General features: G+C 54.1%; 9 protein-coding genes across 9 annotated transcripts; 5 read left to right on the top strand and 4 right to left on the bottom strand.

The window, feature by feature from the left end:
• Positions 1–28: 28 nt before the first annotated feature.
• N7474_000901 (uncharacterized protein) lies at positions 29–2,254 on the bottom strand (the record flags this gene model as incomplete). The annotated part of the gene is made up of 1 exon (XM_057192316.1): positions 29–2,254. The coding sequence occupies one exon, from the start codon at positions 2,252–2,254 to the stop codon at positions 29–31; it is 2,226 nt and encodes a 741-aa protein (XP_057057269.1).
• Positions 2,255–2,643: 389 nt separating this feature from the next.
• Positions 2,644–3,085, top strand: N7474_000900 (U4/U6-U5 snRNP complex subunit LSM3; the record flags this gene model as incomplete). Its single annotated transcript, XM_057192315.1, has 3 exons — positions 2,644–2,769; positions 2,807–2,926; positions 2,990–3,085. 3 exons carry the CDS (start codon positions 2,644–2,646, stop codon positions 3,083–3,085), a joined length of 342 nt encoding a protein of 113 aa, XP_057057268.1.
• Positions 3,086–3,597: 512 nt separating this feature from the next.
• On the top strand, positions 3,598–5,572 carry N7474_000899 (putative GTP binding protein (GTPBP1); the record flags this gene model as incomplete). Its single annotated transcript, XM_057192314.1, has 2 exons — positions 3,598–3,651; positions 3,692–5,572. 2 exons carry the CDS (start codon positions 3,598–3,600, stop codon positions 5,570–5,572), a joined length of 1,935 nt encoding a protein of 644 aa, XP_057057267.1.
• A 1,269-nt stretch (positions 5,573–6,841) lies between these two features.
• Positions 6,842–8,261, top strand: N7474_000898 (chaperonin 10-like protein; the record flags this gene model as incomplete). Its single annotated transcript, XM_057192313.1, has 6 exons — positions 6,842–6,861; positions 6,910–7,348; positions 7,386–7,815; positions 7,883–7,971; positions 8,032–8,101; positions 8,152–8,261. The coding sequence occupies 6 exons, from the start codon at positions 6,842–6,844 to the stop codon at positions 8,259–8,261; spliced, it is 1,158 nt and encodes a 385-aa protein (XP_057057266.1).
• Positions 8,262–9,004: 743 nt separating this feature from the next.
• On the top strand, positions 9,005–9,985 carry N7474_000897 (uncharacterized protein; the record flags this gene model as incomplete). Its single annotated transcript, XM_057192312.1, has 3 exons — positions 9,005–9,170; positions 9,434–9,817; positions 9,876–9,985. The coding sequence occupies 3 exons, from the start codon at positions 9,005–9,007 to the stop codon at positions 9,983–9,985; spliced, it is 660 nt and encodes a 219-aa protein (XP_057057265.1).
• Positions 9,986–10,403: 418 nt separating this feature from the next.
• Positions 10,404–14,093, bottom strand: N7474_000896 (DNA repair protein rad5; the record flags this gene model as incomplete). The annotated part of the gene is made up of 1 exon (XM_057192311.1): positions 10,404–14,093. One exon carries the CDS (start codon positions 14,091–14,093, stop codon positions 10,404–10,406), a length of 3,690 nt encoding a protein of 1,229 aa, XP_057057264.1.
• A 413-nt stretch (positions 14,094–14,506) lies between these two features.
• On the top strand, positions 14,507–15,703 carry N7474_000895 (uncharacterized protein; the record flags this gene model as incomplete). Its single annotated transcript, XM_057192310.1, has 1 exon — positions 14,507–15,703. One exon carries the CDS (start codon positions 14,507–14,509, stop codon positions 15,701–15,703), a length of 1,197 nt encoding a protein of 398 aa, XP_057057263.1.
• Positions 15,704–15,815: 112 nt separating this feature from the next.
• Positions 15,816–17,913, bottom strand: N7474_000894 (putative CorA family metal ion transporter; the record flags this gene model as incomplete). The annotated part of the gene is made up of 4 exons (XM_057192309.1): positions 15,816–15,909; positions 15,961–16,014; positions 16,065–16,117; positions 16,177–17,913. The coding sequence occupies 4 exons, from the start codon at positions 17,911–17,913 to the stop codon at positions 15,816–15,818; spliced, it is 1,938 nt and encodes a 645-aa protein (XP_057057262.1).
• Positions 17,914–18,636: 723 nt separating this feature from the next.
• Positions 18,637–22,047, bottom strand: N7474_000893 (DNA-directed DNA polymerase gamma MIP1; the record flags this gene model as incomplete). Its single annotated transcript, XM_057192308.1, has 1 exon — positions 18,637–22,047. The coding sequence occupies one exon, from the start codon at positions 22,045–22,047 to the stop codon at positions 18,637–18,639; it is 3,411 nt and encodes a 1,136-aa protein (XP_057057261.1).
• Between the last annotated feature and the right edge of the window lie 194 nt (positions 22,048–22,241).

Raw genomic sequence — 22,241 nt, 5'->3', positions numbered from 1 at the left:
ACATATATTTCGTCCATGAAACCGCTCTCTAGCCTTCGCCAGGGGTCACTGGGACCCGATCCCAGGTTGCAATCTTGTCGGTGGGCATGGGGATACGTCCCATGCCAACGAGTCGACCAAACGACCCCCGTTTCCAGGGAGTTCTCTTATGCAGAGGATGACCTCTCGGATAGTAGACCCCTGGATTCTGCTCCGCCACCTTCTGTTTTGCCCGGCGGTCCTCGCGTTGCGCATTTGATTCATGGATCCGCTCGAATGAGAGGATGCGCTGAAAAAGTGGAATCGAGGTATCAAGGTGCTGGTGTTTGTTGAAGAACCGTCTCCAGATGTACCGGTCATCCAACTTCGGTGGTGTCTCGCGCGCAAAGATCCTGTTCCGGTCGGTGTGCCGTCGTTGCGGGACGAAGTGATGCGCCGTCTTGAAGGCGGACTGGTTGGTGCTGTTGCCGCAGAAGTCGATCCGCCAGTCTTCTCCGGTAATATAAAACCGCGATGGCAGAAAATCCCGCCATTCTTCTATCAATTTCGGCACCTTTTGTCGGATCCAGACATCCATGGGGATATCCATCTCTGGTGCGCCACAGCCCATCACCTTGAAAGCACAGCGCTGCAGGAGACCTTCATCTGCCCACTCTTCCAGTCGTGCGATATCGTACATGTGTAAGGCCTCGGAGAGTTGAGGAGACTCCAAGGGTGACGGACCAGGCTGACCGGCGGCCATGAGGTCCAGGGCCTGATTCAGATGACGCAGCAGAGTATCCAACGCCTGCTCACGCTTCTGCACGCTGTCCTTGTATTTGCCATACGCTCCCTGGAGCAAGGGAAAGCACGGTTCGACCTTGCCCTCTCTTATGTTGAGATTGACCATGCACCGGTACATAGAGAGAGTCGGCTGGACATTATAAGGGTCCGAGGTCATGGTCTGGAACGCACTTCGCATCGAGTCTTTCTCGATCCGCCCCCATTTCGCGGCATCGCTGGCCATGACATATGCCCGCTCGAACACCTCACGCCAGACTCGCTCGGAAATCGCAATATTGTAGGAAGAAGATATGAACTCGATCACCATCATCATCAAGTCAACCCTGCGCAGCGTGCCCAGGGCATGAGCAACGGCAAACAAAAGGTTCTCCGTGGGATGTAGAGCGGATGTTGAGCTGTAGTTTAGGACCGGAGGAACGGGAGGATTGTCCTCGGCATTTTCGTTGACAAGCGGGGCGTTCAACGCGTTCAGGTCGATGTTCCAGAAAGTATTCAGGACGTTCCTCACAGTGTCCAAGCGACCGACCCGTGCTGAGGCAATGAGGAGATTGATCGCCGTGCGTTCATCGACTGGGTGTCCCCCATTTTTCATCTCCTCGAAGACATGCAGCATATGTCTTTGAATGGAGTACCCTGCGGTTCGGTAGCCTTGGTAGCCCCGCGCCGGTGGTTTCGTATACTGTCGCATCCGGAAGGTCCTTTCAGTTGGATGCAGACGGACCCGTTCTGCACCTGTGTAGCAATGATCCCAAACGTTTGCCTCCATGTAGTAACTGTAGGCCACGCCATCCGGGATGATTCCCTGCGCTTTCACCGCCGCCCACAACCTTTGAGCAAAGTCCCCGTCGCCCGTCGCCCTTGCACAGTCCAGCAGGTGCGTGTATTCGGCCAGATCTTTCCTACCCCCTGCTAAGGCTCTGTACTGCATGATCGTGGTTATCTTCTTAATGAAGCCGTCGCAGATGCTTTGCATTTGTGGGACTGATTTGAGCTCGGCCGCCCACTCATGCGTTCCATGATGCAGGGTTCGGAATGGCAGGATAAAGTAGGAGGGCGATAAGAGGTGGAGGACCTCGATATAGACAGGCTGGGGCAGCGCCGCGACCAGGCGTGCCGACCGCTGGGCCGTCATGGCCTGCATGACTTGATCCGGTTGGCCAATTGTGAGGATGCGATGGAAGTTTGCGGCGTATTCGGCCTCCGAGGCCGCCCATTTTGACTCGGGTGGGCTCATGGATTGCACGGCGACGTCGTCATTGAGGTCCTGGCTTGTATGCAGCGCCTGCCTTGGTACCTGCCCAGACAGCGCCCGGCGCTGGGTTGTGGGATGGGAGCCATTGCTGATTGGGGATGTGGAAAAGGAGATGTGTCTTGTGCGCCCGCTGGGATGATGGGCGACCCGGTGTTTGCAGCGGAGATCTCTGGCTGAAACCCGCGATGGGGGACATCGCCAGGGAGAGGCGAGACCCTCTGCGATGGGAATCCTTCGCATGAGAGGAAAGGGAAAGGGGGAGGAAGATAAGAAGAGGGAGAATAATGTGGCCGGGAGGGGGGAGAGAGAAGGAGAAGAATGAACAGGATGAGGGGAGGATTATTGCGACAGACCACGCTCACTCCCAAGGACATACGTTACTAACTGCATTGATATTAGTCTCCTACAAATCACAGACCCCTCACTTCTAGTTCCTGTTATCCACTCGCTCCGAGGAGTGAGTGGATCAACCCCAGTCCATCCAGTCAATAAACCAAAAAAACCCGGGGAACAACTTGCTGACTCAGCCTGGGTCACGCCGCACCACGCTAATCCCAAACGGGCCACCACGCAAGCTCCCACCGAATCTTCATTTGACCCGAATTGTTCAATTATCCTACACTCTCACCATGGCCGACACAGAGGACACCGGTACCTCATCTGTCTCGGAGCCTCTGGACCTCGTGCGCCTGTCCCTTGATGAGACCGTTTTTGTGAAGCTGCGCGGGGACCGCGAGCTCAAGGGTCGTCTTCATGTGAGTTCGGTCGGACGTGCCCTGGCTAGCTAGACAGACTGCTGACAGTGATGGATACGGCCAGGCATACGATTCCCACTGCAATCTAGTCCTAGGCGACGTCGAGGAGACCATCTACGTGGTGGAGGAGGACGAGAACGAGGAAGAGATCACCCGGGTAGGTCACCCTGTGCCGACACTGTCTCTAATCTCGGGCTAAGTGTGGATATTGTGGATGCAGACGATCAAGAAGCAGGAGGAGATGCTCTTTGTGCGAGGTGAGTCTGCCATGATTGCCGATGGTGGCATCGGGACCTACCTAGTCTCCCTCCACTAACCCGCTCTAGGGGACTCGGTTGTTTTAATCTCCCCCCAGGCATGACGAGGCGGATGGACATAGAGGGAATGGCGTTTGTTCGGCGACTGCGCATCACTGCGGCTAGGAGGACATGGGGAATTCATGGATCGATCACTAGTCCATCACTAGGCCACCACTAGACGGTCACCATCCAGTCCACCATCACGGAGACCAATCCACATGACTCACTCTAACCATGAGGCTGTGTTTCTGTATTCCGATTCCCGTAGATCGAGCTGAGTCTTTGTTCGTGGTCGAATGATGTGGCGGATGACTCAATACACTTATCGATAAAGCTGCCCTCCCTCCCCTCCTTCTCCATCTCTCTTTCTCTATTCACCTTCTCTCACCTATTCCCCTTCCCCAACCAAAGTTATGATCCCTCGAATATCGGACTGAATGCGCCCAAGAGCAAGACGCAGCACCACGACCTGACCGTATCCCACGACCATTCAACACCTTGCATCCGACCGACACCGACACCTGAGAGTATGCCCACGGCAGGTTTCAAGCAAACCCCGGAAGAGCGACGGAAGGGAGAACTAGTATGCGATTCCCTGAACATGCCCCGGTGGACTGCTCCAGCTCACCCCAGTGCAGGCTCTCAGCGAGTTCGCCGAGTACGCCGAGAAGCAGCAGGCCCAGCGCGTGGGGCAGGTACCCCGCGACAGTGGTTACTCGACTGCCACGACGGAGGACCATGCCGAGCTGGATATCCTGGACCAGCTTGAACTGTCAGACACGCCTCGAACCGTCAAGCTAAAGGAACACTTGCTGGGTACAGGCGAGAATGCGGAAGAAAGCCTGCAGGTCTTAGCGGACATCATACACAATCGCATCGACGAGGGACACGGAGAGACCCTCTTCGATCTCGGACTGGAGGATGGAGGGGACTCGATGAGCTTGGACCTGGCTCAATGGGAGACTGCGCTGCGTCGTCTGCGCGAGGCCGCCGAGACCATCCCCGCCTACTGCCGGATCCTTCTTACCTACAATGTGGGCGGCCCGGAGGAGTCGCGGGTGCCCCACGAGCGCATCAAGGGCGCCTGGGGCAAGGTGCTGATCCGGCAGCATGCGGAAAATGTCGAGGAGATGGGCGAGATCCGGATCGCGGTGGTGGGCAACGTGGATGCCGGCAAGAGTACCATGCTCGGGGTTCTGGTGAAAGGAAGCCTCGACGATGGCCGTGGCAAGGCGCGCGTCAATCTCTTTCGCCACAAACATGAGATTGAAAGCGGGCGGACCAGCTCCGTCGGCCTGGAGATCATGGGATTCGACAGCCGCGGCGAGATCGTGAGCAGCGCCCAGGGCCGCAAGCTGTCCTGGGAAGATATTGGGAAGCGGTCCGCCAAGGTCATCTCCTTCTCTGATCTGGCGGGCCATGAGCGCTACCTTCGCACCACGGTCTTCGGCATGCTGAGCAGCAGCCCGAACTACTGCCTGCTGATGGTGGCCGCCAACAATGGTTTGATCGGAATGAGTCGAGAACACTTGGGCATTGCCTTGGCTTTGAACGTGCCCGTCATGGTCATTGTTACCAAGATTGACATCTGTCCGCCCCAGATTCTGCAGGAGACCTTGACCCAATTAGCGAAGATCCTCAAGTCCCCCGGTGCGCGCAAGATCCCCATCTTCGTCAAGGATATGGAGGAGACCATCAACACCGCCACACAGTTTGTGAGCCAGCGGATATGCCCCATTTTCCAAGTATCCAACGTCACCGGTGAGAACTTGGACCTGGTGCGAACATTCCTGAACATCCTCCCTCACCGCGGGCACTACGACACGGAGGGCCCGTTCGAGTTCATAATCAACGACACGTTCTCCGTCCCGCACGTCGGCACGGTGGTCTCGGGCGTGGCCAAGTCCGGGGTGATTCACGCCGGCGACACGGTTCAGGTCGGACCCGACTCTCTAGGCCAGTTCACAACCACTACGATCAAGTCGATTGAGCGCAAGCGGATAGCAGTCAGCGCATGCTTTGCGGGCCAGTCCTGCTCGTTTGCCTTGAAGCGTGTCCGTCGCAAGGAAGTGCGCAAGGGCATGGTGGTGTTGAAGAAGATGGACCAGCCCCCGAAGGTGCACCGCGAATTTGTTGCGGAAGGTATGCCTTGCGTCTACCGCAGGTTTAGACCCGTACTAACCATCGCCCCAGTCTTGATTCTCTCTCACGCCACCACCATCAAACCCAAGTACCAGGCCATGCTGCACGTCGGCGCTGTCAGTCAGACCTGCTCGGTCATTGACATTGACCGCCCATTCATCCGCACCGGTGACCGCGCCACCGTCGCATTCCGGTTCATCCAGCGCCCGGAGTTCCTGGCTCCGGGTGACCGAGTGCTGTTCCGGGAAGGCAAGACCAAAGGCCTTGGCATTGTCAAGAGCATTGGCTATGACCCTAAACACCCGCTGAACCCCACGAAGTCTACGAAGAATGGGGAGACCGAGGAGGCTGTAGTGGCCTAATTTGATGGAGAGTTTTGTTTATCACCAAGGGCAGGCGTTTGATATCTTTTCGGACTTGAATTATATGCATGCCTAGAAGAGTGGCCCGGCTGGTTATGTTGTTACATATGTTATGTCTCCGAATGTTGTTCTTCATAGACGCTGCTAATAGTAACGTCTTTGCTTGGTGTTTCTCGTCAACATTGTTAACGAAGTGAGTAAGACGTCGGCCAGTCTGGGACGATGGGGTGTCCTTACCCGTAGAATCACTTGGTACATAGAACTGCCGTCGACTTGACGACCATGATGATATACAGTATTATAGTCCGATGAAACTGGCCTATTGTTGCGGCGCTATGTGTACCTAAGATCAGCTAGGTAGAAGGCATTAGTTGTGTCTGTTAGCGGGGCGCCGCTTCCTTCGGCCGGTCTCAGAGACTGCCAGGCTCTCCAAACGTGGGAATCATTAAGGAGCTGTCTACTTCGCCAATTGGAAATGTCGTCGTCGCACTTTGCACGGATTTCAAAGTATACGGCTAGAGGAACCTTGTGTGGAAAGAGATTGCAGGCTCCATCTCCTACGACTTCCGATCCTTCATTTGAGATGCGTCAATGGAAATGTACGGAGTAATTTAAGCAATTTAAGATAGATCGGCTCGGATGAACGAGTCTCCCGGTTCCTCAACTTTCCCTAAGAGGTAATAACAACATCTAGCCTAATGGGGTAGAATCTTGGCGCAGTAACCTTAGAACCCGTCGGATCTTAGTGGACCCTCCATATTCCGCACCGATGAGACCACTGAGCTCTCTCAACACTCTCCTCGACTGCGAGGACCTCTAATCACTGTCAGACTTCTGGTCGAAATCGTCACCATTTAACTAACTCCTTCGCTATGGCTTCCCATACTGGCAGATCCGGAACTGAGCTGTACCTGCCAGTATCTATGCTGGTCGAGTTTGACAGAGACAGTTCCGGGTAAACATCCGGGTGGCAAAGCTGATGATTCCGCCATTACCAACTTCGCCATGTTCCCACGCTTGTGGTTCGCGAGTTCCTATCCAGTGGATTCCCTAGTACTCTTGGTCTCGCCGCTGAGTGCGGTGACATGTTGGATATGATGCTAGCAGCTCACGGTCTCCTTCGCTCATCATGCTGATGTCACGTTGGCATTCGCCATGTATATATTCGAAGAGCATGGCAATTCTATCCGTGCTTGAAGGACCTTGAGGGAATCACGTCTGACGTCTGTTAACATTACATTAACCCGTTTACCATCACAACCACCCAAAATGGCGACCGCAATGCCCAGGTTGGTTCCCCAACTCTATATCGATCAGACAAAACACTAACAACACAGCCCCATCACCAACACGGCCTACAAGCCTCACCCCACCGAAAAGATGAAGGCGGCGCAATGGATGGGCACGCGCACCATCCAAGTCGGCACGGTGCCGAAACCCTCCATCACCGACCCCAGCGACGCCATCGTGCACGTCACGCACACGACCATCTGCGGGTCGGACCTGCACATGTACGAGGGCGAGCTGAACGACGCCATGCAAAAGGGCGACATCATGGGCCACGAGGCGATCGGGTTCGTCGAGGAGGTCGGCTCCAACGTCAAGAGGCTGCAAAAGGGCGACCGCGTCATCATCCTGCCCATCATCGCCTGCGGCGAGTGCCAGTACTGCAAGCGTCAGGAGTACTCGCTCTGCGACACGACCGACCCGTCTAAGGAGATGGAAAAAATGTACGGCCATCGCCTATCGGGCATCTTAGGGTACACGCATCTTAGGGTACACGCATCTCTGCGGCGGGTACCCCGGCGACCAGGCCGAGTACGCCCGCGTGCCCATTGCGGATCTCACCTGCGTCAAGGCGCCTAAGGACGTCGATGCCAAGAAGCTACTAGGTCTCGCCGACGTTACTACCACCGCCTGGCATGGCAACGAGCTAGCGGAAGTCGGCAAGGGCGACATCGTGGGCGTATGGGGCTGCGGCCCCGTCGGCCTGTCCATCCAGAGGCTAGCGCTACTGCGCGGTGCTAAGAAGGTATATGCGGTAGATAAAGATCCGGTGCGACTGAAGCTCGCCGAGGACTTTGGCATGACGCCAGTCGACGTGTCGGCGCATCCGGAGGTGGCGGATTATATCCTATCGCTGCAGCCGCACGGGCTGGATCGCTCCATCGAGGCCAGTGGTTTCCGAAGCACGCAGAAACCACAGCATGCGGCGATGCGTGCCATCGGTCTAGAGAGGGATAGTAGCGATACGGGTCTCGGCCACCATCAAGGCGACGCGAAAGGGAGGCAACGTTGCGTTGATTGGAGACTTCTTCTTCAACACGAATGACTTTCCAATTGGACCGATGATGGAGAAAGGGTTGACGGTGCGTGGAGGACAGCTGTCGGCACAGAAGGTATCCCCTGATTAGACAGATCTTCCACAGATCGACAGTAGATATACTAATTGACTACAGTACCACCCATTCCTCCTGGACCTAGTGGTACAGGGCAAGTACGATCCATCCTGGATGTTCACCTACGAAGGTATGTCTATTCCATTGATCCTACTGGCCGGATCACAACTAATTGCGCAGACGATTTCGAAAACATCGCAGATGATTACCGGAAGTTTTCGCGCCATGAGATTCCGGGGGGACTCAAGGTGTGCTTGGTGACAGCGTATGGAAGAAGCTTGTATAAGTAGGCCCTATGTGTATAGATGGAGCAGAAATGACAAAATAAAACGGCCCCAGAAGTAGCCTGTTTCGGCCGTCTGCTAACCGTCACATCAATAAATATAGGATTTGATATGCGCAATTCTAGTTCCTCTGCATGCTCATTGGTGGATCTACTAAGTGGGGTACTCTGAAAGGCAATCGGCTCAACAAAGAATACAAAGAATAAGGGGGAGGCTGAGAAGGCCGTAATAGCCTAAATCTAATTAATAGAGAGCTACCACTGTGCGTTTATCTAGTAAGGCGGGGGTCTGACATTCTTGCAGACTTGACCCATATATACATGTCTGGAAGAGCGGACCACCGATTTAGACTATGAGTTGTTACCATATCCTATGTTCTGTTCGAGCTCAATCCAGGGCGAACTGTTTGTCTCAGATTAATAACTCCTGATATCAAACGCCACGGTCCCAACAGGACACACTCCCCTATTGAGTAATCTACCATGTGATGACGTCACCGCGGCAAGAAGCTCTGGGCTTCATACTCCACTGACGTAGGTTTGTCTGGAACTGCTATTCTGGGGGCTGAGCTGGCATTAAGAGGCGCGGTTGCCCCCCAAGTACCTGGACTGACGTATTGACTCAAATCCACCCACGGAATACTGGGCATCCACCCTCAACTTCACCTCTTCAAGAGCCGACATCCTATTACAACCCTGATTCGATACCCGCGAGCCAACCCAGCAGAAGGAACCAAAAAAAAGCAAATAATGGAGACCATCAGCAACGTGGTCCACAAGGCCTCGACCGCCATCTGGGGCGAGGATAACTCCTCTCACCAGGAACAGTCCGTGGAGCCACATGGGGACGAACCCATGTCTGGCGTTCAGGGCAAAGGCGCTGTCAACGATCCGTTCGACGCCGGGAACCGCGAGGGTAAGTTGAGTGACTGTTTATCGCCAAGTTAGCGCCATCTTGACATCAAGTCCCGGATTTCTGCCCGTTATGACGGAACATTTGCGTTGCAGCTCGAGCCACATGGTGTTCTCTCTCTTCCGTGGCTGGAGGGAGAGACCGAGTGTATAACGGGCTGATTTGATTCCCGAAATTTCCCCCCTGCCTTTCCATCTATACCACTTACGACCTAACCTGACCTGGTTTGATCTGATCAACTGACTCGTCTATCACCTCCCCCGCAGATCAATCCGACAACGCGGATTCAATCGACGAACCCACCCCGACGGAAGACAGCCCAGCCGCCCAGAAGACCACCACCGAGCCCAGCTCAAAGAACAATACCGACCCCATCACGACCGGACAACCCATGTCCAGCTCAACAGAAGCAGGCGGCGGCGGCGGAAGCAGCAGCACCAACGAGAAACAACCCACCGATGGCGGCGAGCAACGCAGCACCGAGAAATCCGGTGCCGAGAGCAGTCACCCGCTATCGGCAATGGATGATCCCAATCTAAAGGTTAGCGAGGAGGCCTTGAAAGGCCCGCAGGGGCCGGCGCCGCATTCGGCGTCTGAGTTTGAGAAGGAGATGGATGGGAAGGCTCCTTCTGATACGGGGATTGCGTCGAGTGGGTATTCACGTCTACTATAAATGTGTAGACAATGCTGATTGATGATACCTGACAGAAACGAGCGGCACTTCTGAAGGCAAGGAGAATGGCCAGAAGCACGGAACCATGTCCCGGATGAAGGAGCGTCTGAACAAGGTCACCCATCTGCATCACTCGAGCAAGTGAATAAATAATCACTGAGGACTGATGATAACGGTGACGTTCGGGCTTCTTTTTGTCTTACCTCGTCGGGTGTACTTGGAGATTTCTGGTTGACTTGAATATGTTGATTGATTCCTTGGTTGATGTTCATTCCGCTTCTTGTGATGCTGCTTTTCCGGTGTATTAGTATCCAATTCACGCCGTGTTTCATGATCATGGTGTACTAGACTCTACCTCTTATGCAGGTGAAGACATCTACAATAATAAGCTATACACGATAGACAGATCCATCGAATTGAAGAGAATCTAGTAAATAAATCTCCCCCGAAAGGAAGCCATGCTATAACAAACCCTAAAAGATCAATGCAAAGAGTCCCCACCGGGTATCATAGGACTATTTTTGACAGGGGAAAAACAAAAACAGATAGCAAGAACCTTGCCTCTATTCAAATAGCAATTTCAACTCAGCAATCCGTTCCTTCCGCTTATCCTCCTCAGGCTCATCGCCACCAACCCTCAAGCCAAGCGACCCGGCGATGTTCATCTTACGCTCTTGCACGCGTAGCATGCGGCCCTCAATCGAGTCCTTGACCACAAACCGTGTAACAGAAACATCGCGGGTCTGGCCCATGCGGTGCACTCGGTCGATCGCTTGTGCTTCAACGGCGAAGCTCCACCACGGATCCATCATGAAAACATTGCTGGCCGTTGTGAGGTTGAGACCGACGCCGCCGGCGCGCAGGGAGATGAGGAGGACCGTGGGCGGGGAGGATGAGGTGGAAGACGAGGAGGCTGTTGTAGTTGCGCCAGGGAATGCGCGTGAGATGGAGGGAGGTTCGTCCTCGGCGTCGATGATTTCGTCGTCGTACGTCTCGGCTTTGCTGAATTGGGCAAGGACGGCGGCGCGCGCTTTATGTGGCATGCTGCCATCGAGACGGACGTGAGAGATTCCCATGCGTGTCAGCTGCGGGCCGATCAGATCCAAGAACGAGGTGAACTGTGAAAAGACCACCGATTTGGTGTTGGGTGCCACGCGCGACAGGTGGGTTAGGAGGGCATGGATCTTGGCAGACGTATGAGCGGACGGCGACAGAGGATATATGCGTCGGAGAGAAATTCGTGGAGCTGGCTGAGAGCCTGCTGGTGGCGTGCTAGGGAGGCCGTCATCGAGAGGTGTGGTGGAGTGTGATGAAGGGTGCCGCACGACCTCAAAGATGTCCTTTGCGTTGACAGGTGCCCGGCAATTGAAGCACCGTGCCTGTTCGCCCTTGTTCCTTTGGTGGCGCAGGAAATCTTCTAGACACTTCTTGCAGGCACTATGCCAACATGCTGTGACAGCGGGCTCGATCATGGGCTCCTCGCAGCAGATAGGGCATTCCCCACTCGACTCGGTCTGGATCTGGCGAAGAGCATGCGTCGTGAACGTTGCCATGGTGCCCGGACGATCCTCGTTGCTAGCACTCTCGGTGCTGGAGGTGAACTGATTGATCAGTTCCTGAAGATCCATGTCATCTTTCAGACCATTGAGCTCATCGGCCGCTGCCGCTGCAATCTCTTCATCTGCCACGATTTCTTTTTTGCGGGTGAGAATGGGATGACAGCAGGTCTGCCGAAGACGCAGAATTTGAGCAAAAATCGTTGAATAAGACTGCAATAGAGTGCCGGCCTCGACACCTTCGTTGAAGGTCCGTTTGGCTCGCATGTAGATACAGTCGTAGATTTCTCGCTCTTGTTGCGACAACTCCACTTCCTCGATCGTGATCGTTCGTTTTGGCAAAGGGACCAATGGCTCGCCTTCGGGAGTTTTCATCGTCTTGGTTCGTCGAAGTACGAGGGGCTCCAGCACGCTCTGCACGACATTGAGGGCGCGTACATACTCCTTGGACTCGAATGGCACAGTGATGAAAGTTTTCCAGAAAGAGAAATTGCTCCATGGTTCCACCTTCAGGAAACGCACCAGACTAAAGAGGTCTTCTAGTCGATTGACGATAGGCGTGCCTGTAAGCGCCCATCGATGAACAGCCTTGAGTTCATAACAGGCCCTGGCAGACTTCGAGCGCCGGTTCTTGATTGAGTGGGCCTCGTCAAGGATGACGCGGAAAAACTCAACCGAGAACAATCCCCCAGGCGCACCGGGCATGTGCTGCTGTGGAAGATCGCGCAGTTGGGACAACACGATGCCATAGCTGGTGATAATCAAGTGAGGTGCAGTGTTGGGCTTGGATTCGGAACAGATATCTCTGATGGACATGCCTCTGTCGGGCCCATGGTATACCATGACTCGCATCGAGCCCGCTTCTGATGCTTTCAGCGCCTCGCTTTCCCACTGCGAGAGAAGTGAGGTGGGAGCAACAACCAGGGTCGTGTAGGGAGCAGGGACTATCTCCGAATAAGCGTTGTTGAAGTTGGGGTTGAGGCTGGTGATAGGCTTTGCGTCGTCCAATTCCCGTGGTTTCGGCTCGGCTTTGTGGGAGTGAATGAGGCTCAGCATCTCGATGGTTTTGCCCAGTCCCATCTCATCTGCCAGAACTCCACCTCGGCAGTGTTGCTCCTGAGCTGGGAAATCGACGCTGAGGTCTCCCGAGTAAGGGTTGACATAGAACTTGTCGATACCCTCAACGGTTGGGAGGTCTTTTTCATCAACATCTTTAGTTGGCCAGGTATATTCTTCCCACAGAGGATGCAAAGATCTTTCTCGAACTTGCTGCGTGTCTTTTTCTTTGGCCAACATCCAATGGAGAGCTTGTTTCTGATACTTTCGAAGATTCATAGTGAAGGTCGATGCAGGTTCCGCTTCGGGCATGTTGAAGTCAAAAGATTGTGCCTTCTTGTATAAAGTGTCGAGCTGATCCTCTTCGAGCTCCTGTGTTTCGTCCTCCCCGGAGGAGTCATCGGCATCTTTGGCGCCCTTCGACTTGTCCTTCTTGTCGTATTGCTCAGCCATCTCAGCCGCCCGAAGCAACCCTTCTCTCTTGTGCTTCTCTGTAGTCGGGTTGATTGACGTGGGCTGGAGACCGATTTCATGGAAGAGCCTTACTAAAGCCACTTGTCGGATCCGCAGTTTCTTCTCCTCTGTACTCTCTTTCTCTTCGAACAGGGCCGTCGATCTGTTATCATCTTCGGGCATTCCCGTGAACACTCCGTGCTGAAACACTTCTTTGCGTAAGAAGCACCGTAGTTGCAAGTATATCGTATCGTTGATCCGGACCCAGTCAGGCACATACACACACACAGCCTCAAAGCGACAAATCTTCTGATCAATCAGGGTGGAAACCCACTCGGCTGTTTCGTGGGGCAACCGTCCCAGTTCCTGACCGGATGTGTTTGTAAATCGCGTCAAGACGTCGGGCTTGTGGTTGGTGAGGAGCTTGCCGCCGCGTCCCCGTTTGGTTAATGGTTGCGACCTGGCTCGCTCAATGTTGACTATGTCTCCGTGCTTTATGAGAGCCTTCCCACTTCGAGTCGCCCAGCCGCCGACGCCAAACGCTCCGATATATCTTGACGCCGGTTGTTTTCGCCAAACAGAAGGGCCTTCAACTGGAGTGCTGTCGTTGATTTTTTTTTCAGAAGACGTCGAGATTCCTTTATTCGGATCGGACCGCTTCGGCAGAGTGGATTGCCGGGCAGAGTTGTTGCCATTTGGTGCCTTTGCCGTCACCCATGTCCCATCGAAGTACATGTTGACTGCTCGCTCCATGTTGTTGGATGCGACGGACTGAATCTTCTTAACCGCAGGGGGAGGCAGTTCTTGTCCAATGATACTGGTGAAGAGCTGGACGTCAAATCCATCTGCACCTTGTGTGGCACACTCGGCTTCGGCGGGCGTGTCGCTCCCGGGCTCAGGCTGGATTGGTTCATGCTGAAGGGAAGAGGATTCTGCCGCAAGGATATCGGTAGTGTTGGCTTTTGGGGTCGTTGACTCTGCTGTTTGACTGGAGGCAGCAGCGGGCTGCGGTGGTTCCGGGAGTTGCCCATCTTCGCCAGCCTGGGCAGTTTCCGGATCGCCTGTCTCCAGGCCGGGACAACGACGAGGAAGGGACGCGTTTAGGCTGGCGGGAATCGAGTCTCGCGTGCCAGGATCATCAAAATAGCGCGGGCGTTTTGCTGGGCGCAGATCCAGATCCCCATTCATGGTCCCGGGCCGTCGTGGTTGAAAGGAAGAAGAGGGAAAAGAGAAAGAGAGAGAGAAGAGAAATGGAAGACGCGCCGACGCGAGACCGGGCCGACGTCACTGGCTCGCGAAAAAGAAAAAGTTCCACTTGACTTGACCACTTTCTCATCTGCCATCAGATTCTTGTACAGGTATGAAGACTGTGTGATTATTTCTCTTTCGCAGACATCCCTCACATTGTCTTTATAATTATATTCAGCTGACAAACTGACCAAGACATTCCGTTTGGTTACATGAGCAGGGGAAACCCATATCTTGCAATCAAAGACCCTAACCACCGTCCACCTGAGAAACAACCATTAAGGACCGCAATTGCCGCTGTCGATGTCGTTCTTCCGAGACCCTGCTCGTTCCTGTCGAGCAGGAAGCCGGACATGCCAGTTCTCTCGTGCTGGCGGTCTTCGCCAATCACAGACCAGGCATTTCAGTCGCACTTGCGTCGCCGCATCGCAGACCAGCGCCGAGGAGGAAGTCCACGGCGCACACCGATACTGCGTGTCCCTGCTCTCGTACGAACCCTCCAGATCAGACTACCCAGCACTCAACTAACAACACATCCATCAACCAGAAAATATGACCGACCCTCCTACACTCTGAGCACTTTCATTCCCCGACATGCGCAACCCTTCTACGTCGCCCTGAGCGCGCTCAACGTCTCCCTCTCACTGATCCCGGACTCTACTTCCTCCTACACAATCGGCTTGATGCGTCTCCAGTTCTGGCGCGACGCAGTCTCCAAGGTCCTCGCGGACCAGCCGCCCAAAGAACCCGTCGCCATTCTGCTCGCGTCTGCCATCTCAGACCTCCACGAGCGTACTCAGGGTCGCGCGCGGATTAGCAAGGGCTGGTTGACCCGCATGATCAGTGCGCGCGAACAGACCCTCACCAACGATCCATACCGCGATGTCGCGGCCCTGGAGTCCTACGCCGAGAATACCTATTCGACACTGATGTATCTGACGCTCTCCGCACTGCCGATGGCATCTGTGACGGCGGATCATGTCGCGTCTCATATTGGGAAGGCGGCTGGCATCGCGGCCGTGTTGCGCGGGTTGCCACTCGTTGCATTTCCGCCGCCGGCTGCAACGTCTCCGAGCGGGAATGCGGCCAATATTGCCGGGGGAGGGGGTGGGTCGAAGCAGGGCGCTGTCATGTTGCCACTAGATGTGATGGCGCAGGCGGGAGTGAAGGAGGAGGATGTATTGCGGCGGGGAGCGGATGCCGAGGGACTCCGTGATGCGGTCTTTACGGTTGCGACGCGTGCGAGTGACCATCTGATCACGGTGCAGCAGATGCTGAGCAATCTGCGCGCGGGCGAGGATGTCGGTCATGACTTTGAGCATGAGGGCGAGGAGGGTCATGAATATGATGCGCCTTCAGCCACTCGCGGCGAGTCGCCTCTCGATGAGGTCAATCGCGCGTTTGGTGTCTTTATGCCTGCGGTCAGCACGCGGCTGTGGCTGGATCGCCTGCAGCAGCATGACTTTGATGTGTTTAAACCGGAGTTGCTTCGGTCAGATTGGAGACTTCCGTGGAAGGCGTATATGGCATTCCAGCGGAAGAGTATTTGATCATAAGCAATGCTGTATAGAACATGTACAATATAGGATAGATAAGAATACAAGACCTCAAGGACTGAGGAAAGCAAGATCTGGACATGACCAATTCCACCTACCTTCCCATCTATCTTTCTTTCTGCTCTCTTCGCTGCTTTCTGGAACTGACGATCAAGCGTCTCTGCGCGAGCATCACGGCGTATCGTTGGATTTTGTCGCGCCTAAGGGAATGTCAGCATTCAAGTACCTGGGGAAAGGATGAAAGCACCTACATCAGCAACAGAGTCGTGACAACCACAAACGGCACCGCAATCTTCCAGAAGTACCTGCGCCAGTTAGAGTCTCATCGTACCGAAACCACCCTCTCAAAACTCACGAGTCGCTGTTGTGGATTCCAGCAAAATCTTTGAAGTTCATCCCAAAGTAACCCTAACACCAGATGCCAAGTGTCAGCCTCTGAAAGACTATTGAAACGAAGAAAAACTCACAGTCAAGAAAGTCAGCGGAAGATAAAGGCAAGTGACGATTGTCAGCTGCTTCATGCTCTCGTTTTGGTAGGCGCCAATGGTGTTGAAAATAAGATCGATCATGTTGTCGGCAGCACGCCGCATCTGATCATATCCTTCCACAATAGTAATACAATGATCCAAAGCATCGCCGAGGTAGGTATGACACATGGAGCTAATGCTGACGCTTGTGCCGCCCATACTCTTCAGGTTCGGTGTCATGACGCCGATGTGTGAACGATGCTCGGATATGTCACCTGGGGTACCGGACGGGCTGAAGGGACTGTTCCCTCGCAGGATGCCGAAGCCCGGGGTGCTGATAGGCTCAGACCGGTGGTCACGAAGAGCGTTGATGACAGCCACGATGGGCTGCATGACATTGCGCAGAATGGCAATCTCAGAAGTCAAGATGTACAGAAACTTGGACTGGTCGATATCCGGATCGGTCAGGACCTCCAGTTCCAGGTCGCCGATTGCGTCTTGGTAGGCCATTGTGACGGGGATGGCAAGATCGATAATTGCATCGAGGATGGCCTGCATAAGCATACTGGCATCGCACGACTGTCGGAGGATTGTTTCTGGGGAACTTAGACGCTTGACGATAGGAGCCTCGATGTCGTCGGCACTTTGTTCGAAAAAGGATGTAACGGTATTATCTGCATGAAGAAAGATGGAGACCTGCTCCAGTGTGACACATAATCCCTTCGCTGCTAGCACGGCATGGCGCTCCATGAACCCAATCCGGTCCTCGTTAGGGCCGCCACGATAGCGCTGTAGACTTCGCCCGGTGGTGCCCGTCGACGCAGCCACGTTTCCGAACTGAGAGGCTTGTCGCGAGGATGGCCGTCCTATTCCAGGACGAACACTGGATCCGACCGTCGCTTTCTGGTTGTTGTGCCGCTTTCTCGGTTGGTTGGGCTGAAAGAGATCCTTCAGCGCTGCGAGAACAATATTTTTTTTACCATGCCGCTTCATAGAGATCGAGGATTTGTCACTCGAAACCGAACTCTGCCGTTCCTTGAACTTGCCGCCCCCATTCGGCTTGTCGTCTTCATCATCATCATCGGAGTCACTGAGCTCCTGCTGGAGCTTCACCAGTTTCTGCAGCGTCAGTACAACGTACGCATGATCCGAATACCAGTCGGCCTTGGTGCGGTTGGTAGTGTGAACCAGATCCTCAATCGCCAGCCGATGGATTCTTTTGTGATTTCCCAGAGCCTTGATCACGTCCCAGCTTAAGCCATTGACATTGATCCAGCGGCATTGGACCCATGGTTCGCGTTCGCGCTCTAAAAACTGTTCAAGTGTACTATTATCCAACTCGTATTGTCGCATCTCATGTTGTGAAAAGTCCACCACTGTTATTTCGCAGTGCCGGTGTAGGTCTGTTGGCACGTTTGCAGCCCAGTCTGAACCGTGGGGAGGAAATGGCTGGGTCGGGTCAATACCGGGCTCTGTGCCGGGTTGCCAATTGGGGTCGTTAAGTATGCTTTCTGGACGATAGGAGCGCGCGGTGTTGGAGCGGCGTACTCGGCGTTGTTTGGTGGTGTCGGTGGAATTGACTCGTGCGGCAGCGGTGGTGAACGTCTCAACCTCGTCCTTCCTCGTTGGCGATCTCTGCGAGTGAGACGACCGGCGTCCCAGCTCGATGTCGATGGCGTGTATGTCGCCCGAACGCATCGCGCCATTGTGCGCATAATCAACTGCGTGGACGCTCATCGTGACCCCTAATCGAAAGAGAGTCGCGAATGCAGTCGCATCGGCGTGACGAATTCATAAACTCCGAGTATTCGGATTTTTCCAAGGGGATGAAAAACAAGCAACCAGTATAGTAACGAATGTAGACCCCCAAAGGCTAAAAGGCGAAGACACGGGCGATAATGTCAGGCAGGTAGACCAAAGCACTTCTCACGGAGAAACCGGGCGTGGTTGTCGCAGCATGGCGGGGAAATGACGTTGACTAGGAGCGGAAGATCTGCCAAGGAGGCTTGCTCCATTCAAAACACGCGTTCAAAACAGGGATCAAAACAGGGCCATCGCACTCGCGATTAAGGAGTGAAGGATGCTCGCTGATGGGGATAAAAAGAGGGAGGTGATGGTCGGCGGGAAAACATGCCAGCGCACGGCCTTTACGTCTTGCGGTTAACCACTTACTTCACTATTGGGTTTCTTGACACTAACAAGAAAAGCGGTTGTGCCAATAAAAGTCATTATTATTGATGATCATATTATACACACATGGGATATAAACACTCCTGGCCTCTCATAGTCCTCCTTTCACAACGCCGTCCCAATGCTGGTCTCCCAAACACTCCAAAGAACAACATCCAGCCAGGGCCACTAGATCCGATAGAGCAAAAAATGGTACAATGAAGAGAAACACATGATGTCAAGGAACAAAGGAAATAAATTGGCAAGGGAGAGTCGGCACCAGCATTCACGCTATGCCCGGGCCGATGGCCACGGCTTCCAAGGAGAAGAACGATGAAGTCCCATTTGACCCTGTTTGCTGCTTGAGGAAGCAGTGTGTCGAGGCACATTATTGCGGAAGTCCGAATACAGACCGGGCTCCATGTCCATGAGCACTGCACGCTGGGGTTGCGCATATGTTCGCGCGGTCGACTTGCCTCGAGTCTTGGTGGTAGTAGAGGAGCGAGTTTTCGAGGTGTTGGAGGTGGCAACCGTGCGAGACTTCTCCTTGATGATCTCACGAAGTTCCTTGTCGTCCTTGGTGATTTGAGCTTTGATGAAAGGGATGTCCTGAGATGCCTGCAGAGCGGACATGACCGACTCTCGCGGTGTGTAGGCGTACTGCTCGGGGCACGGGGGAGATTCGGGCCGGATGGAAGGATCCAAGAAAGCCTCGGCGCCCTTATCCAGAAGCTGGGAAATATCCAAGGTCTCGCCGTGCGGGATCTTCTGGGGATGCGAGGGAGTCACGCAGTCCATGTTGACTTCCTTTCGCAACACATGATCAATATCAACCGCCGAAAAGTAGGCGCACGACTGGGGAAGATCGTCGATGCCCACTTGTTCCGAGAAGATGGCGCGGGTCCAGACATTGGCAATCTGCAGCGCCAAGGCCGTGCGGTATTTGTCCTCGTCCTTGGCAAGATACCGGATCTCATCGTGAACGGTGATGGCGAGGCGGGCTTGGATGTTGAACAGCCGGATGAGATAATCCATTGCAACGATGAGGAGATGGAGATAATCGACGCCCGACGATTGGATGGCCCAGTTGATGCGAGACGTCATGAAACTGCCCTTGTTGATGAAGCGTCGCATGAGTGCTTCGGTGATGCCGGCGCCCAACGCAGGCGTTCTCGGTCGTTCTTGATCCGCAAACTCCTCGAGCTTGTTGAATACAAAGGACTCCGTGCCGCCCCTCCAGAAGGGGCTGTCATTCAATAGGCGACGTGAAGTACGCGTTCCCTTAGTCTCTTTGTAAAGATTCGCCGCAGTTTCTTGCGTCTGCTTCTCTGACAGCGACGGATTGAACTGGCGGAGAAGGGTGGCAGCAAACTTGAGCCCAGCTCCATATATCCGGCCATAGTTGAACACCTTCGCGTCGTTGCGCGAAATCCCCAAAATCTGAGCACTTCGCGAGTGCAGATCCGTGCCTTCCGCCTTGGAGCCTTCCAGAGTCATGAAGCCAATTGCATTGCCTCCGTGGATCTGAAAAGAGGCATCGCCGACCAAACTCGCAATCCACAGCTCCTGGGAGTCAACATCGGCACCGACAAACGCGTAGCCTGGAGGTGCCTTGATCATGGCCTTGAGCTCGGATCCAACCCGGTTTTCCTTCGCATTACTTGCGGTAAGCCAGGTGTTTTCCACAGCCCGTCGTGTGATGGTACCCATAGGGATAACCTGCGGCAAGATGAATCCCAGTCGGTTGTCGCCGGCGCTTTTTTGGAGACCTTTGTTCTGAACCTGGTCCTCATAGACCACCATTTGATTCCTGATCCGGTCTCGTGCACTGATCCAGTAGGAGCAAGAGGCATTCATCTCCAGAGCTTCCTTGGCAAGTTCAAACTCGGATGACAAGGTTCCACGCTCGAAATATTGCATGTAACCTTTCCCCAGGGGATTCGTGCATCGGGCTTGAGGACCATCCTTGTGCGGGATTTTAAAGTAGACGCATTTCCTGTCCTCTCGAAGCTGCTGGTTCTTTTCTTCGGCCATGTCGCATGTGATTATAGGTTGATTTTCGAAAATTTTCGTTTGATCACGGGGAACTCGGAAGGTCCAGCCGTATTTGTCGGACCAGACAAGAGGGAATCCGTCCCACGACAGTTTGAGCAAGATGGGCGCAATGCGAGTTCGTACCGTTAGGTTGATATCTGCGGCGTTTGTCGCGAACAAATCCTTGTACCATTTGGGCATTCCTGGTTTCTTCTGCCGTGCAGCCGGACGAGGTGGATCTCCCTTTTTCTTTCCTTTGGCCATTTTGACCTCCTGACCAGACCAGTCCAGCTGCCGTAGCCAGGGATCATTAGTATAAATATCTGGTTGATCTTTGACCTTCAATGCCTCCTCGCATAGCTCGACTAGTTTCCGTTGAACGACATCGAGTCGCTTATGGTAGGTCTGTTCTGCATTGATCAAGTACTCCTGCCAGGATTGATCGACAGGAAGGATAACTGAAGAGAGGTGTCGTAGAGCGCCGAAGCTGACGGGATGTGGGCAGGTCTCGAGGAAATTTGGAAAGACCTTGCGATATACTCGATGAGTGATGGCAACATCGGCAGCGCAATAGTCGAGAAGTTCTTCCAACCGTTCCAGAATGGCTGGCCTGTCAAGCTCACCAAAGTAGTCTCTTTGAGACTTGTCAATGGTGACATCGCAATGAAACTTGGCGACGTCTCGCAAGGAGTTTACTGAGCTCCGCCCCACCCACAATTCCTCCTCTTCTTCCCTCAACATGTTGTTCTCGAGCAGCGCGGCCAATTCCACTGAGTTGTGCTGGCTTGCAATCTTGTCTCTCAAATCCTTATTCTTTTTATGGCGCATCCATGTCGGTCGTTGCTGTGAACACATGCCATTGACAGCCACATGGAGGGACATTGTATCGAGGAAGAAATTTCGAGCCTGCTGCAGATTGTACTCCTCCAAAACCCGCGCTCTGTCGTATCCAATATTGTGACCAACGACAATCCGAGATTGCGTGGGGTCCCCCAGGGGTATCAGCTGAACTTGCTCCGTCGACTCTCCCAACAGCCAGGGTGAGATCCAGGCATACCACGCAGTTGGACTGACTGCGCAAGCCATTACCGCGTAGGAGTGTTCCTTATACATGACCTCCGTATCGAAAGTGAGCATAGGCTCGTTCGGCGCATCGACAGGCTCGGAAGAGCCATCCGCATTATATTTTGTCCATCCGCTGCGCTTGACCCACTTGCGCGGTTTGTTCGGGCAGTTCACAGTCGCATACGATTTGGCGTAGGTCAGGTAGGGTTCCGATGCATCCATGCCGAGTTTGAAGAAATGTTCGTCCAAACTTTGTCCCTGCAGGGCCGGGAAGTTGAATGCAACGGGCTCCGCGCCGGTCTGAGATTTCCCAAGTAGGTCATGCCTTGCGAGGTGGTCTTTTGACAGAGCCACAAGCTCTGGGTCGGGAGTACGGGCCTTGGTCGGAAAGATTTGAGGGTGGACATGATCACTGAGCTGCTGTACGCCGATATCGTTGAATCGGGGGGATGCGGGAACAGAAAGTGAGTATCGCTGATGTCGAGACCGAGAGGACGGGATATCGTAGCGGAGTAGGGAAGCGCGAGCCGCTGGCAAATGTCTCGGTGGCCGGAGCCGCCATCGCGCCGCGCCCCTGGAGTGAGGAGCGCAGAAAGAGAGCATGATAAGAAGACGCCTTTAGGTCATGGTAAACCGAGGAAAGTGAGTGCAGCCAGACAGGCTGCAAACCGAGTGTAGTAGACCACGACAGGTGGTGGAATTAGGTATGGGCGAAAGCAGTAATTGGGGGTGCAGGTCAGTCAGTTATCATGATGGTTTGGATTGCTATCGCGCGGAACAAGTATTTCGCCGGAAGC

This window comes from Penicillium riverlandense (genome assembly GCF_028828495.1).
Source record: "Penicillium riverlandense strain IBT 135883 chromosome Unknown utg000001l_segment0_segment0, whole genome shotgun sequence".
Classification (NCBI taxonomy): domain Eukaryota; kingdom Fungi; phylum Ascomycota; class Eurotiomycetes; order Eurotiales; family Aspergillaceae; genus Penicillium; species Penicillium riverlandense.
Note: the sequence above shows the minus strand (reverse complement) of the source record. Positions and strands in the feature narration are given on the sequence as shown.